The 15,731-nt window shown below is 38.3% G+C and overlaps 1 protein-coding gene across 1 annotated transcript in view; it reads right to left on the bottom strand.

The window, feature by feature from the left end:
* FBXO38 (F-box protein 38) overlaps window positions 1–8,232 on the bottom strand; it is a 47,313-nt gene extending 39,081 nt beyond the window's left edge. Inside the window, 2 exon segments of the mRNA XM_006906368.3 lie at window positions 2,265–2,455; window positions 8,085–8,232. Coding sequence (XP_006906430.1) covers window positions 2,265–2,392 — 128 coding nt within the window. The 5' untranslated portion in view covers window positions 2,393–2,455; window positions 8,085–8,232.
* Window positions 8,233–15,731: the final 7,499 nt, after the last annotated feature.

Here is a 15,731-nt window from a genome sequence, read left to right as displayed (position 1 = left end):
ATTTGTTTTAAATGAAGTTTTGCCATTAATACGTTTTCCCTCTCAAATCGTGATTTTCCAAAGTATGTGCCTGAGTTAATATTATACTTCCTTTAAATACAAACGAATTAGTAATCACATAAAGCTTATCTTATATCGTATTTATCCTTAGAAAAAGAAATGTACTTTTTCTTCATATACAGTCAGTAAGCTAGAGTTCAAAAGGCAGAACAAATACATTTTAGAGAAGATGTGTTTAACACAGCACATACAGCAAAGATTAGGTTTCTTTTAAGGAAGCCATAGTTTTTGTTTCATGAAAACGTGCTAAGTAGTTACTACAGAAGTACAACATGGGTTCTCAGACAAAACTTTAGAAGCCAAAAACTACATCTTTTTTAGAATATACATCTCGTACTAAGTTCAAGTATCAGCTTAGTTCACAGTTCTTACATTCTGCCAATTTGCTGCATGTTTTTTAAATTTTAACCAAGGTAACATCCTTCTAGATCCCAATCCTTCCATTTGACATTCTGTTTAAACTGCAAAATGTTATTTGATCCACTCTCAGTTTAAAATATGGTCCCAATTGTTCATAGTATGTCCTATCATTATTCAACAAACGTTTAACACATGTCTGGAAATAATTTTACCTATGATTTCTTCTAGAATTTTAATACTTTTAGTTTATTTCATTGATGCATTTAGAACTTACTTGTCAGATATGAGAGATAAGAACATGTTTTTATTTCTCCAAATGGTTTTGAGGTTGTGACATCATCACTGAATAATCTACAAAGCTTTTCCTCACTGATGTGAATACCAAGTTTATCATAAACTTGATCCTCACATATATATATATATTTGAGTGCACATATGGAGCCTACATATGGAATATGTCTGTTTTACTCAACTGTCTGGATATCTTCTCCAATACCAAATTTTTAATTATTGCATATTTTAGAATATACTTGAACATCTGGTAAGGTTAGACTGTTCTTGCAAAATAAAATTAGCTATCCTGACAGACACTTTAGTATAATTTTGTTATATTAAAAAAATATATGTTATTTTAATTGGACCTTCTATTCCCAGACAGAATTTAACTAAGAAAAACCACACTATGTCATAGAATAACAAACTGCAGAAGATGAAGACTAATACAAATTTATATTAGAAAAATAAAGTGCCCATGGTTCCCCAAAGTAGTTCTACTCACTATTTTAAAACTTTTCATCTGCAAATATTTGATAATTTTTAAAAATTCAAAACATTTCTCAGAACTTTATATATTCCCTAGGTAAATAATCTAAAATAACTGAAAATTCAGATGCTTAGAAAACTTAGTTATAATTGTGTAAGAGAAAACACTGGAAATAATCCAGACACCAGGCAATTATCATGTCATAGGACTAGACCACAGTGACTACAATGATAATTAAGACCATGTAGCAATTTGAAAAAAGGCAAACACAATCCTATCCATTAATACTTACCAAGTATTTAAGCCATGCAGTGTGTTAAGTGCTTTAAAAGCATTATCTCACTGAATCCTTATAACAACACCTTTATAACTAATATTAGTCTACAGCTAGTACATGAGAGACTCAGGATTCAAACTTGGGTCTCTAACTCCAGACATAAAGCATATTAGGAATTGTTTATTTGAAGGGAGCAGGGGAAACTAGAATGACGGTTTCGTTTTTTGGATTTTGGTTTGTTTTTTTTTTTTTTTGGTTTCTTTAACTATTGTCATAATGTAGTTTGGATAAAAATATAATTTAAAAAATTTTTGAGAAAAGCTTATCACAAAATAACTTTAATGTGTGTACTGCATATGGTAATAATGAGTATTACTGCAAAAAGGTTTTTTCAGTCACTTACATATACGTATATACTGAGAAAAATGTGTTTCTCACTGTGGGTTGTAGTAAAAAGTCAGAAACGCTGCCTATGTACACACAATACTGTAATAACAAAAGTCAACAAATCTATCAGTCGATATGAATTCCAAGTAGCGTGAAATATTAACATAATCTAGAGAAAGGCTGTCCAATAGAACTTTCTGCAACAAAAGAAATATTCTTTATCTTCACCATCTATGCTGCCCTATACAATAGCCACTAGCCACATACGGCTAGTGCAACTGAGGGACTGGATTTTTAGTTTATTTAATTTAAATTTAAATGTCACATTTAGCTAGTGACAACCATATTGGACAGCACAGCTCTAGGACTGGTTCTTATACATTCTAGGTAGATGAAAGTCAATCAACAAAATCTTACCTAAAAATATGGCAAAGCACTTCATGTGAAAGTTGATTCATGTAATCCTTCGTCTCATCTGACATTGCTTCCTCAGGGGTCTCATTATTCATGAGACATGTTTTAACACTTTTCTTTCGTGGGCCCATTGCTGCGTTATCTCCAGTATCAAAGAACAAATCTCCCCTCTTGGTTACTTGAGTCCAAAGTACCTGAATGCAAGCAGAGAACAGACTAAAGCACCAAACGCGGATGCAGAGATTAACCTTATAAAACCTAGGAAAAACATTTTTTTTAAAATACAAAAGTAGTGTTATTACATTATTACAGACCAGAATCAAATTAATAAAAACATTACACCAAAGGAGAACACAGTTTTCTGAAGAGCAGTAGAGAATATAAAAATGCATTATTCAGGAAGAGCAAAAATCCTAGGAACCACGAGTCCTGGATTCTAATTTTTACTCTGATTCTTTCTAGCTAATTCATTCAATTTCTCTAAGTATCAATTTCTTCATATGTGAGGTAAGATCTCTCACTTCCTACAGTCATTTGATTGGCTATTCTTATCAATTTCACCACAATATTGATCTTGCATCCAATCCCACTGGCTTCCGGGCTTCTATGAACTCTCATCTGGGCTACTGCGATGGCTTCCTAAATTATGTCCACCACTGTATCCCCAAGGCCTGGAACAAAGCCTATCACACACTAGGCCCACAATAGGTAATTTGCTGAATAAATGTTTACCATACCACACTGAAGTTAGAGTTATCTTTTAAAAACATTCCTCTGATTGCATATTAAGTGAAAAGAGCAAGGTTTTGAATTTGCATAAAAGAAAGGACAAAAATGTTTGTGTTTGCATGGGACAATTCTGGAGTATCTATGACAAAATATTAATGTGGTTAACCTCTGGAGAGTGAGAACAGAGGTTTAGGAAAGCAGAAAAGAGACTTTTACTTTTCATATTCTTCTCCACTGTTTGAAAATTTTAGATTGGCCTACTTTACTATTTCATTTCTTAAAACACAAAGACCAAATCAGCCTGCAAGAAATCCTAGTTTCTAGGATAAAATCTTTCAAATCTGGCCTCAAGCCCACTCTCCGATCTCATCTTTCAATCCCTACCACTTGCTCTCAGGACACTCACTCCAGCAGGACCACTATCCTCAGTTCTCACAAACACTGATCTTTCATTCCTAACAGGCTATTAACTGACTAGAATGTCCTTCCCTGCCCTTCCTTTTTTTTTTTGCCTAGAAAACCACTAATTTGTTTTGTTTTGTTTTTCTTAATTTACCTTGAAAATCTAGTTTAAATGTTAAGTCTTTGTGAAAACTTTTACTTATCCCCTCTTTGAGCTCCCTGGGAGACTTACCATGTGCTTCTACTATAGCAACTTGTGTAGTATTTTATTAGTCAAGTCTCTGCCAGGGAAAGGAAAAGAATCTCAATCTTCTGCCTCTGGGTGCTAAATCCTTGCTCATAACAAATCCTCAAATGTCTGATGTATGAATATCCACCAGTCTTCCCATTACTCCACATGCAACTGGTAGCTAAGAACCATTTCATGCTCCTATTTGCTATCACAGCACTCAATGATCTCAGCAACAAGCCTGTACCCCTCGCAAAAATATAATCAGATTTTACTCCAATAAGGACACCAAACAAACAGCCACCCTGCAGCATGTAAATGACTCAACAAGACTATTAACCAGTACAGAGCAATCCAACCATGGACTCTTCTCTAGCTATCGTATTTTAGCACATGCTTCGCCTTTAAGAATCTTGACAACTCAAACCATTCACAGATACCATGTTCTTGACCTTTCATCCTTTAAGTAAAAATCTTTCTTAGCCCTTTTCCCTTTTCTTTACCAAATCCACACCACTTAATAATTTACACCCTCATCTCATGATTCCACTTTTTACTGTCCCTTTTTATTTTGCAATGTTGTGGTTTCGTTTGAACCACTGAGTAGCCCCAGTGCACAACTTACATTTGAATGTTTAAACCATGCAAGACATGCAAAGTCCCAAGTGGGGACAGTGTCTCTCTTGTATGTGCACTCCCTCTCTGAACTGCTCTTCTCAGTGGGGTGAGGAATAAGAACAAGTGAGAACAGGAGATGGCCACGACCAGCCTCCTATATCTTGGTTTCCTCCTACCCCTATCTCCTAAAAATATCACCATGTGCCACTTGGGAAACTGGACAAAGTAGGGAAGGTTCAAAGCAGCAGTAGGCTAAAAGGGGGAGAGGAAAGGAGGGAAATTCCAGTTATCGACAGTAGATAAGGGTGCCACATGGCAGCTGGCCCAGCAGAGGCATCATGGAGGGTAAGGGAAAGGCGACTATTAATAACAGGTGAGTGTAAATATGTGCAGACTACAATCTGCAGACTAGGTATAATTCTAGGGTTAGCAAGTTCTGGAGGCTTAGACTCAAAACCTCAAAGAAATGTCATTCTGACAGAATTACAGAACCCTGGAATGTTAAAAAGTAAAAGGGGCTCTCAGAGACTACCTAGTCACACTGTTCTTAATTTTTCTGTGAGCCACAAACCCATCTGAGACTATAATGAAAGCTGCACATCATCTCCCCAAGAGAAAAACAAACATAACCAGACTCACGTATGCTGAAATACACATATACAATTTCGGGGGCTTCGCAGACATATTGAAGCTCAGCTAGAAGTCTCTTTCCAAGACTGGCTTTCTCAATTTTCAGATAGACAAGAGTACCAGAGAGGATGTCACTTGCCCAAGGGCATATATTAAGTGTCAGCGCTCAGGATGGGATTCAGACTCCCAATCCACACTACACATCCTATCATCAAGTCAATCGTCTGCACCTTGGCTGTCTCCCTGCATTCCAGAACTATGCCCCAGTGCTTGGAGATGGCCTTCTGCAAGGTCTGATAAAACTGTGACTGACTGTATCCTCCTTTACAAAGTAGGGTTTGTGGTCCATCTAATATAGGCTCCCACACAGTAGCCTACAGCATCCCTGAGTATCCTACAGTCATTCTGTGGCTATCTGTTTAACAGACCTTAGCCACAGGAAGCATCATTTTTCTCCTGGCAGCCCAAGTACATTCTTTATAACCCTGTGTTGTTTGTGAGTATTTTTTGAACCAGGGTCCTTCCATGACACAACGCTCTTCTTCTAATCTGCCAGTTCAAATCTTCTTCCATCCCAAACCAATCTACACTATCCTCTATGAACTCAATTCATTCTGTTTGTTCCCAAATTGATCTCAACTTTTTTTTTTTTGATCCCAATCTTTTAATCTTTAATCCTCATGGCTATCTCCGGCTGTTGTAAGGAAGCACCAACATTTTCTTGCTTACAAGATCAAGTTATTCTCTTTCTGATCCTCTATTTCCATTATAGAGGTTTTAACATTATTGTTCACCATTCTCACAATCGCTGATACCTATAAAAGACCCATATAAATTCACTCCCTTCCACCCTAAATGTCATGACTAAAAATCTTCCTATACCTGTTCCAACATCCTCCTCCATCCTGGACTTATTCTACTAATTACTCCCTTACCCAGATCATACCAGACCCTCCAGGGTATGTGTTTGTCCCTTATTACAAACTTTATAGGGCAGAGATAAACCAACTTACCTTATAACTAATCGGAAAATTTAGGAACCTCTTCTTTTATAAAGTATTCACAATTCAGTATCAATTTCTCATTCTGTATCTAATTAATAGCAAATCTATGGAGAAGCTCTTTTCTTTTATTGATTGCTACTGTCTGTCTGTCCGTCCATCCGTCCATCTGTCTGTCCGTCCATCCATCCACCCACACACCCATCCATCCTTTAAGTAATCATCCCTTCACTCTATTATTTATTTACTTACTTCTAAGGACTAGGGGGAGACAAAGTCTCTCTTCCCATGAAGCTCACAGTCTCAAAGTGGAGAAAGATTCTACCACCAGTTTCTTACAACTCAGTCTTTACAATTATTACAACTTAAATTACTTTTCAATGCCCTCACCAAAAACACTTATCTCCCATTTAGAACTTCCCAGTGTCCCCATCGTGCTATCTAGTCAAGGGCTTCCCTGCCTTTCAGGTTTCTAATGCCTTTCTTCAGTTTCGAGTGGCTTCAGCTTGCTCATATCAAAGTAATCTTTCATGTCACTTAATATGACCCCATTTCTCACTTCATAGACCTTTTATGTCTCCTACTTAGGCAGCCTCTCTTGCCTAAAGAAATAACATACCACAAGCTGCTTAGATAAAAACAAAAAACAAAAAAAAAAACAAAAAAAAAACCAAACAACCCCAGAATTATAGTACCAAAAAGGTCAAAGAATCTAGTCCTACCCTTCATTTTCCAGATAAGGAAATTGAGGCCCAGAGAGGTAAGCTGGGTTGCCCTGAATCACAAAGTCAGAAAATGCAATGCTAAATGGAGCAAGAATCCTGGTCTTCAATTCCAGTTCAAGTCCAATTTTATTTCACTATGCCACTTTACCTTACTGAAACAAATTTCCTTTTTCTCCTATTCTATACCTTAGTATCTCTTTTACCAAAGATAAAGTGTGTATCTCCAGATACACAGTCATTTAACAAACATATGCACAAAAGTCTATATTCTTTATCTAAAGAGGACATAAGGATCACAATATCACAAATATTAAAGAAAAGGAAGGAGCCTTAGGGATCTCCTAAACCAGAAATTGTCAAAAATGAAAGTTAAAAATTATAAGCACAGATTTTTCAATCTATATGACTACATATGTATGTTCCACACCACACTCTTCTCCCAGAACATCATGGCCTTATAGAGCCATTGTTTTATTCTACAGTTGTGCTGAGAGTATGTGAAAGAGGACTAAGAACCAGTGACCTAACCTTCATTTGCCATATGAAAAAATCTCAAGTCCAGCGAAAGGAAGAGATTTGCCCAAAGTGAACCAGCAAATTAATAACAAGTTTTAAGACAAAAGAAAAACAAGGTCTCCTATTTTTCATATTGGTGTTTTCTATGCGTTTCTAAAACAAAGTCTTCAGGATTGAGCTTCCCACTGCACAGGAAGCACAGGAACCTTCTATGTGCTCAGTTGCCCTTGGCCGGCTTGCTGTCTGGAAAGAAACACGGTAGACGTCTCTTATCAGTCAACTCCTGGCTATGCAGGATGCAGGAAAGGCATGCTTTTCAGGACTGTCTCTAAGGAAAGGCTCCATGAAAGGGGAGCTGTGAATCTGATTTTCAGAGCTAGAAGGGACATCAGAGGCATCCGCCACATTTATTTTACAGCTAAGCAACCTTGCCACATAAAGGATAATGGACCTGGGCGAAGTCAGAGTGAGTGGGTGGACAAGACTAGAACTCAGGGCCCCCGATCCCAGGGCTGGCCGCCTCTCAAAGATGTAGTCGTTGGGTCCTGCTCAGGGACATCCTCTCAGTACGCTGACTACAGGCCTCCTCCAATTTACTGGCTTAAACACTAACTTAACACTAAAATCGTGGAACTCGTGATGCCCGGAGTGGGATGGGCTCTCAGAAGCTGCTGAAGCCAAATCTCCTCATTTTGTTGAAGAAATGGAAACCCAGAGAGGGTTCTGGATGTTGGAATCTTGGGCCAGATTCAGACAAGGTGGCAAACCTTGCAACCAAGGCCTAGAAGGCCAAGAACCAACCACAAACCTAATCCCTGCTTTCCGGGTGCTCTAGGCCCGAAGGCGGCCCGAGACCGAAAGCCCAGGAGGTCGGGAGTCCCGAAGCCCCCGTTCCGATCGCTCCAACCCGCCGCACACAACCCGGGCTCTGCGGCCCGCCTCACGCCCCCGGGCCACCCGGCCGCCGCCTTACCTACGCCGGCCCTTCGTTTGTTATTGTGGCTGAGAGGGAGGGGAGAACCGCGACCGACGCTTCCCGCGGCCCCCACCGCCGCGACGCTTCCGCTTCCGCCGCTATTCGGGCACTTCCGGAGTGTTGTCATCCGGGGCTGAGCCCGCACCCCATGTCCATGTTGGGTGTGTTACACAGACGTTGATGCGCTGCGACCATGTTAAGAGTGGCGTCCCGGGATGGGCGGGGAAACAGTCCTTCTTTTCCGTGACGGCGTCGCCGCGCCGGAAGCGCTTAGAGTCTAACACCGGGGAATTAGTTGCGACTCTGCGATTTACAGCTGTTTTGCCTGAAAAACTTTATATTTAGTGGTCAGCTATTCAGGCTTCAGGACCAGAGGGCTGCTTCAAGTGCATGTTCCTCCGCTTAACTGACAGACCACGACAAACACTTCAGCGCTAAACCTCAGGTTTGTCAAGTGAAAATGGACATCGTTATGGTGCCTACATAACGAACCACTATAGAATTTAGTGGCTTAACACAATTTGTTACGATCTGTTATGATTCTGTGGGTTGCCTAGGCTCAGCTGGGCAGTTCTAGTTTGAGGTCTCCTATGCATTTGTAGTCAGATATCAGCTAAGACTATAGCTAACTTCAGGCTCAAATGGATGTTACATGGTTGGCAATTCAGGCTGGAAGCGTCCTAGGAGTGCCTACAGGTGACCGTTCCCTCTGGTTTGCGTTTCTCACAGCAAAACCCTGGATTCTGGAAGGAAGCACTTGGGTATGGAGTGCAGTTAGCTGTTCCAAGCATATAGGAGAAAGCTAAGGACCAAGACTTGTAATCTAGCCTTGCAAGTCCCAGAACTTAACTTCTGTCACATTCTGTTGATCAAGGAACCCACTAAACCAGCCCAGAGTCAAGGGGAAAAGAATAAGACTCCAACTCTTAATGGAAGGAGTAGCAAAAAATTTCTGGCCGTCTTTACCGCACTATATCGTTTGTTTATAAATTTTGGACGTATGTAAATTTTATTAGTACAGGTATCAAAAAGGAAGGCTGATAGCCCTACCAGTAAAAAGTCGAGTCTGCACATGAATGATTCTTTACATGATTTTTTAAAATTATGGTAAAGTATACATAATAAAGTTTATAATTTTAACCATTTTTAGATGTACAATTCATTGGTATTAAATATATTTACACTGTTGTGCAATTAAACCATCATCTACCTCCAGAACTTTTTAATCTTCCCAAACTGAAATTCTGTGCCCGCTAAACAATTCCCATTCTAACCCCATCTTTACCCTCCCCATTCCAGCCCCATTCTACTTTCTGTCTCTAGGTATCCCACATAAGTGGAATCATGCAATATTTGTCCTTTTGTTTTTGGCTTCATTCACTTATCATAATGTCTTCAAGTTCCACTCATGCTGTAGCATGTGTCAGAATTTCCTTCCTTTTTAGGGTTGAATAATAATCCATCCCACTAATCCATCAGTGGATATTTGGGATGTTTTTCCACCTCTTGACTATTGCTAGTAATGCTTCGTTGAACGTGAATGTAAAAATATCTCATCTAGATCTAGCTTTCCATTCTTTTGGATATATACCCAAAAGTGGGATTACTGGATTAATTCTAACATCTTTAATTTTTCCACAGGAGCTGTACCATTTTACATTCTCACCAAGAGCACACAAGGGTTTCCATCTTTTTTCACTTCCTTGCTCTCATTTGTTTTTTGTGAGTAGTGTTTGTTATCCACTTAGAACAGTGCCCGGCACACAGCAAAAACTCCACAAAAGGTTAGCTGTTATTATTTAATTGTTCAGAGGCCTCTTTTCCTATCTTCCTTCTCAACTATAGTTGCAATTTTAAGAACTGAAATCTCAGCATGTGATATTTCTGAAGTTCACTTTCAAAGCATCTTAATTTTTTCCAAGTTAAATAAGGAAGTTTTGTGAAAGCGTGTCGTATATATGTATACGCATAGAGAATTGCAGTTTCATAGCCAAGCACAAGGTAGTAAATTAGGCAAAACAAATAAACAAACAAAACAACAACACAACAACAAAAATGGAGGAGGAGGAGGAGAAAGAGAAGGAAGAAAAGGAGGAGAAAAACCTGCATAGGAGGCTTTTATAAACATGAGCTCTGAGTGAGCATTAGGCAACAAAGCCTCGCTTTTCATTTTTAATTTGGACCATAATTCAAAAGGTCAAGGTTATGTTACAAGAAAAGTGAAAAGATTAAGGATGAAACTTAGGAAACTCAACAAGCTGTCTTTAACAATTAACAATGTGTTTTCCCTGTCACCACATCTAATGCAGATCTTTTATCCTGATCTCTAGAAGTATGAGAGTAAAGTTACTTTTTAGGAAAAATGATCGTTAGAAAGGCCAAGAAATATTTACCATCAGCCAACATTTCCTAAAAGGCTATATGGAACCCAGGAATATGTTAGACACCAAGGCTATAGAGGTGATTAGGAAATAGTCTCCTCTCCTAGGCATGCTGGGAGATATCTACAAAGAACATTTCAGTGAAATTTGGGAAATCCTGGTGATTAGGAAATAGTCTCCTCTCCTAGGCATGCTGGAAGATATCATCTACAAAGAACATTTCAGTAAAATTTGGGAAATCCTGCTACAGTGGAATGTCAGGATGCCCAAGCATCCAGAAGGTGCCAAAATCAGTCCAGACTGCTTGCAGCTACACTTGAAATAATTGCAAACACCCTCTCAACTCACTTTTCTTTCCCTTATGGGCTTCTGTGTCACTACTTATTAACTGTGTCTCTCTGTCTCATCATCCTGCCTTTAGCTTCTTCCTTCCTCAAAGATTCTTATTTTTATTGTGTTTGCTTTGTGTTTGTTTTTGTTTTCATTCTTTTAACTAATTACAGTGTCACTCACCAATTATTTTAAATCTTTACATTTAATCCCTAAGAACTTGGTGAGGTAAATATCACTTGCCCCGTTTTATAAGTAATACAACTTAGGTTCAAAGAGGTTAAGTCTTTTGCTAAACATCATGCAGCTAGTAAATTGCAAAGAATCATTGTGAAATTTGAGCAATCTGGCTTCAAAACTTATATTCTTAATTATTAAATTATGCACTCATAATTATTTTTCTCCAAATGACAATTTGATTAATCTGCTTAAAGCATCATGAGAATTGTGTCACTAGCTCCTTTTTCCTTAGACTTTGAAACCTAAGGCATATGCTTGTAACTTGTTAACCAGATGTCCAAGGCCCAGTATGCATTGGTTGCAGCCTACCATTTCAATCTTATTTCCCTTCACGAACAGCATGTTCCAACTGCACACAGGACTCACCTTTTCCCTCACATACCCTGTAACTCTACTGCATTTGGCTGAGTGAACAAATTGCCCCTCCTGTAGGCAAAAAGTGAATCAACCTCATTTAGCCATTGCAAGGAAAGAAATGGAAGATGCTGGTGAACTGGGTCCATCTAGGTGTACCCTAGATGTACCCAACACTGGTACAAAAATGAATGGTCCTTAAATTCCAAAAGTAACAGGGAGAAAACAGTTTTCAAAAGCTGGTTGTTTTTTGAGCCTCGCATGGTTTATTCATTCATTTAATATTTCCTGAGTGCTTGCTCTAGGGCCCGGCATTCAACTAGGCGCAAGGAAATAATTGTGAGCAGAAGTCAATAATAGGTTTCTATCTTCAGTTTGGTAAGGGGAGGCAGACAATCAGATAACTATATGGTGAATCAATTCCTCAAAAATAAACAGATTGGGGAGAGGCACGCAGTTAAATTTTGTTGAAAGAAGGAATTAATGAATGAATGGATAAATCTTATTTACTCAATTTTTTTCTTTTAAGCACTTAAATTTAACAAACAAAAACTGTTTTTTAACAAACAAAACCTTTCCAAATAAGTGTTATAATTTTATTCAATTAATCATTTAAATATGGCAAACGACAACTTCTCAAAATGCCAATATTTAGTCTTAATAAAATTCTTATTCTTTCAACTTAAAATTCTATGTTTAAATCAATTAAAAATTTCAAATCAGAACTATAAGATTGATCACATTCCTTATCATGCTATATTTTTAAAAAATACGACATTTTAAATGACATAGCCTTTCTTAACACAAAATAATATAGTTGTGATTTAATCCTCATTTCTATGCTTAAATTTAATTTTGGGGGGTTATAAGACACTTAATCACTTAAAAAGTCATTCTATTTCCCATATCTGGGGATTGCAGTTGCGCACTGATTAGAGAGGTGTTTGGCTGGACCCTGGGTTTCCCTTCCCACCTCTAATCTTTTCCTTTTGGCTCCTGAGCTATAAGGACATAGGGCTTAGGTGGTAGCAGCCATTATTATGTAGACGGAATCTTTGTGGGAGATGAGAAAACCAGCATTTAATGAAATTCATAGACTAACGAGGGCAGAGATGAAGATAAGACTCCTGTTGCTTAAGTCTATGGATTCTGCTGTGCTTGAATTAAGACCCACCCTGGCTCTTCCTAATTGCATGAATTCACATATTTCTTGTTTGGTCTAAGCTAAGTTTCAGTTAAATTTTCATCATTCTTAACCAAAAGAATTCTGATGTATTTCTTATGCTGTATTAGCCATTATTCTCCTCTATTATTACAAACCTTCAGAAAACATTTGTTACCCCCAAATAACCTTGTGAGTGCTTGAGGAATGAAGGACTATGAGGAGGGTCTAACATACACCAAAGTGATGGTGAGTGAGGCATCAGAATCAGAAGGTGAAATGAGGGGCTGATGGAGAACTCTGCAAAATTAGGGATTCGGAGCAAGTAGTAACCACGAGAACATAAATGCTCTGGGGTCCTCTGAAATTGGGAGGACACCATACTTTCCACAGTTTGTGGAATGGAAAGTCAAATAATTTTGTATTGTTATGAAAATGTGTTTTCCAAGAAGCTTAGATCTCTGGGTGAATCGCCTTGCTTTCTACCGAGATAGTAAAGTATTTCAGTTCCCAGGTATATCATAATTTATTATGATACAAATAGGCTAAATAGTTAACTGTAGTAAAGGCAGAAAAATAGCAGGAGATTGAGCTTTGGAGCTTGAGATTGAGGACCACCTCAGACTCAGGGGAGGGAGATATAACATCCAGAAAAGATAGTGCCAAAGCATCTGTTGTTTATGCTTGCCTTGCATTCATTTCTCCTGACAATAGTGCCTCAATATTCATTTGAAGGACAATTATTTATCCTCTTTTAGTTCATATAGTGGGACTGCCTTATCCCTGCCTCCTGCCAGTGCCCTGTAATTCAGTCCATTTCAATGAGAGCTAAGCATGCTTGTAGCCATAACAACTGATTCAGGAGTCTTATCCCAGCCAGTCTAATAAGCGTCAAATCTTTTGTTCGACGTTTTGCCAAAGGAAAGCTCTCCTCTACTGAAATTATATAACTCTACAACTGCCAGGGTTTACCAGCCTGATGAGGATGGGGTGGGGTGAGGTGATCAAAGCCTATCTGAGAATGAAGACAACATCAAGAAAGCAGAGATGGATCTAAAAAATGGAGAGAAAAATTTCTAACATATTTTGAGACTCTGGAGCTAGCCATGCCTGAATACAGAGATTCCTCTGGATTTTTCAGGTACAGAAGCCATGGAAATCCTGCCCCAACACACACTTTTTTTTTTTTCTCTCTTCTTTTTTTTATTTCATTCCTTTTGAACCGGACTTTCTCTCAGGTGCTATTCTTCAAAGGAAGTTTGATATATTACATGTGGTTTCTCCACTAGAGGGTGTAGCTTACTTACTAAGCTTGTTCAGGCAGATGTTTACTGTCAGAGAGACCTGTTGGAATGGTTCAGAGTCCCAGTCACAAAGTTCACATTCCGGATAGGGCCTTTGTCTTAGGAGAACTGGGAGAGCAGTCAGATAACCAGGCATGGCTACAGGCACATGAGAAGCCATAGTGTGTCTCAGTAAAAGGATATCAGAAAGGATATAGGATTGGGGATTGTTAGGTTAATTTGGGAAAATTTTAGGAAAGACTGGCTTTGCTTTGGATTGGATTCCCTCAGGAAGTGGGAGCAATTCTGTGATTTGATCTTAGAAAGTCTTATTTTGAAGGAGGGAAGAATAACCAAAGGCTAGAGTCATAATTGGTAAAGAAGTAGCAGTCAGTCATTTCAGTCTAGATAGAGGATGTCTGGCATTTTGTCGTTAAAATAATGTTCATGGTTTGCCTGTGTTCAGGCATGCTTTTGGAGTGGTATCGTCTTTGGTGACAGAGTGGGTTTCACATTAACATGTTCTGTGAAATTATGCTAAACAGGAGAACATCAAGGTCTATCTGTGAGCAGGAGGCCAATCTGTAACAATATCAAGGTCAGTTCCTGCATCTCATGGATTTTTTCTTTCTCACATTTTATCATTTTGTTTAATAATCATTCTTTTTTTTTTTTTTTTTGCTCCCTCTCTGAATTATAAACTATAAAGACTCAGACCTGTTTTAATTACCACTGAGAATCCACTGTCTAGGCAAGTCTCTCAGTGTCATAAGCACTTAAAGACTATTTACTGAATTAAGTGAATGAATTCTCCAATTAGTCTACCATTTAGTGAGTTGGTCAAAGTCAGGGGTCACTTTCTATTCAGCTCTGTACTTTTTAGAAACAAACAGTTGTGGTGCATCTCATTAAATATACTTGAGTTAAAGAGGAGATTTCCATAAAATAAGATTTATTGACTTTTCTTAAATAAGGCAATATGAGTTTCACTTTTTGAAGGAAAGACGATGCTTGATTCAAATGAGTTCACTCAGGACAAATGAAGAAAACTCATGTCACTTTTGAAGTTTTTGCACATTTTCCAAAGTGTTGAATTTGAAGAGTCCATCGCAAAGCTCTAAGGGAAATCAACATAAATTTTTAGAGGCTATTGGTATGAAATATAACCTTTCTTCTTCCTATCCTAGTTGTGGTTCAATAAGTACTTTAAAGCATGAGACGCCTTGATTTGAAGACTCCTGACTTATAAATAGCCCATAGCTACAGAGATTTGCCTTTCCCCTGACTTCCACCCCGGAGACCCCTCTACTTGGTAATCATGAAACATTATTAGAGCTTTTAGCAAATATGTTAACCTGTATGTTAATAAGTAAAGGGAGGGGGAAATAAACGACTGCTTAGGAACCCTAGAAAAATCTTTTCGCTTTTCTGAACCAGAATTACCTTATTTGTAAAACGATCATAATGATGGGTACCTACTGAGGCTCACTATGAAAGTGCGCTATGAACTAGTAACAGTAAGGACTCATTGTTGGATGCAAAGAGATAATGATCAAGAACAAGATAAATATAGCAGTGTGGAAAACTTCAGTGAAAATATTTGTCTTCTTAAGCAGAAATGTAATAACAACAGCAAGCCAATTACTACATTTTGGGCTAAATTGTAGTCAATGGACTTTTGCCGTTGCATTTTTTACACACAAAAATGTGGCCCGTTAAAAAAATTAAGAGCTACTGTGAAATGATGAAAACGTTGTTCATTTTCTGTAAATCCTTTCCATTTGACATTGGACAAAACAATTAACTTAGGAGTCTTTTCTTTCTATGTGTAAACAGTGAATAATCTTGTCCTGCCTACCATGCAGTAATGGTACAGGTCTCATAGGTACCCTGT

The sequence above is a fragment of the Pteropus alecto genome, unplaced genomic scaffold, assembly GCF_000325575.1.
Source record: "Pteropus alecto unplaced genomic scaffold, ASM32557v1 scaffold40, whole genome shotgun sequence".
In the NCBI taxonomy this organism is placed as follows: domain Eukaryota; kingdom Metazoa; phylum Chordata; class Mammalia; order Chiroptera; family Pteropodidae; genus Pteropus; species Pteropus alecto.
The sequence above is the reverse complement of the archived record's forward strand: the minus strand, read 5'-3'. Positions and strand labels throughout refer to the sequence as shown.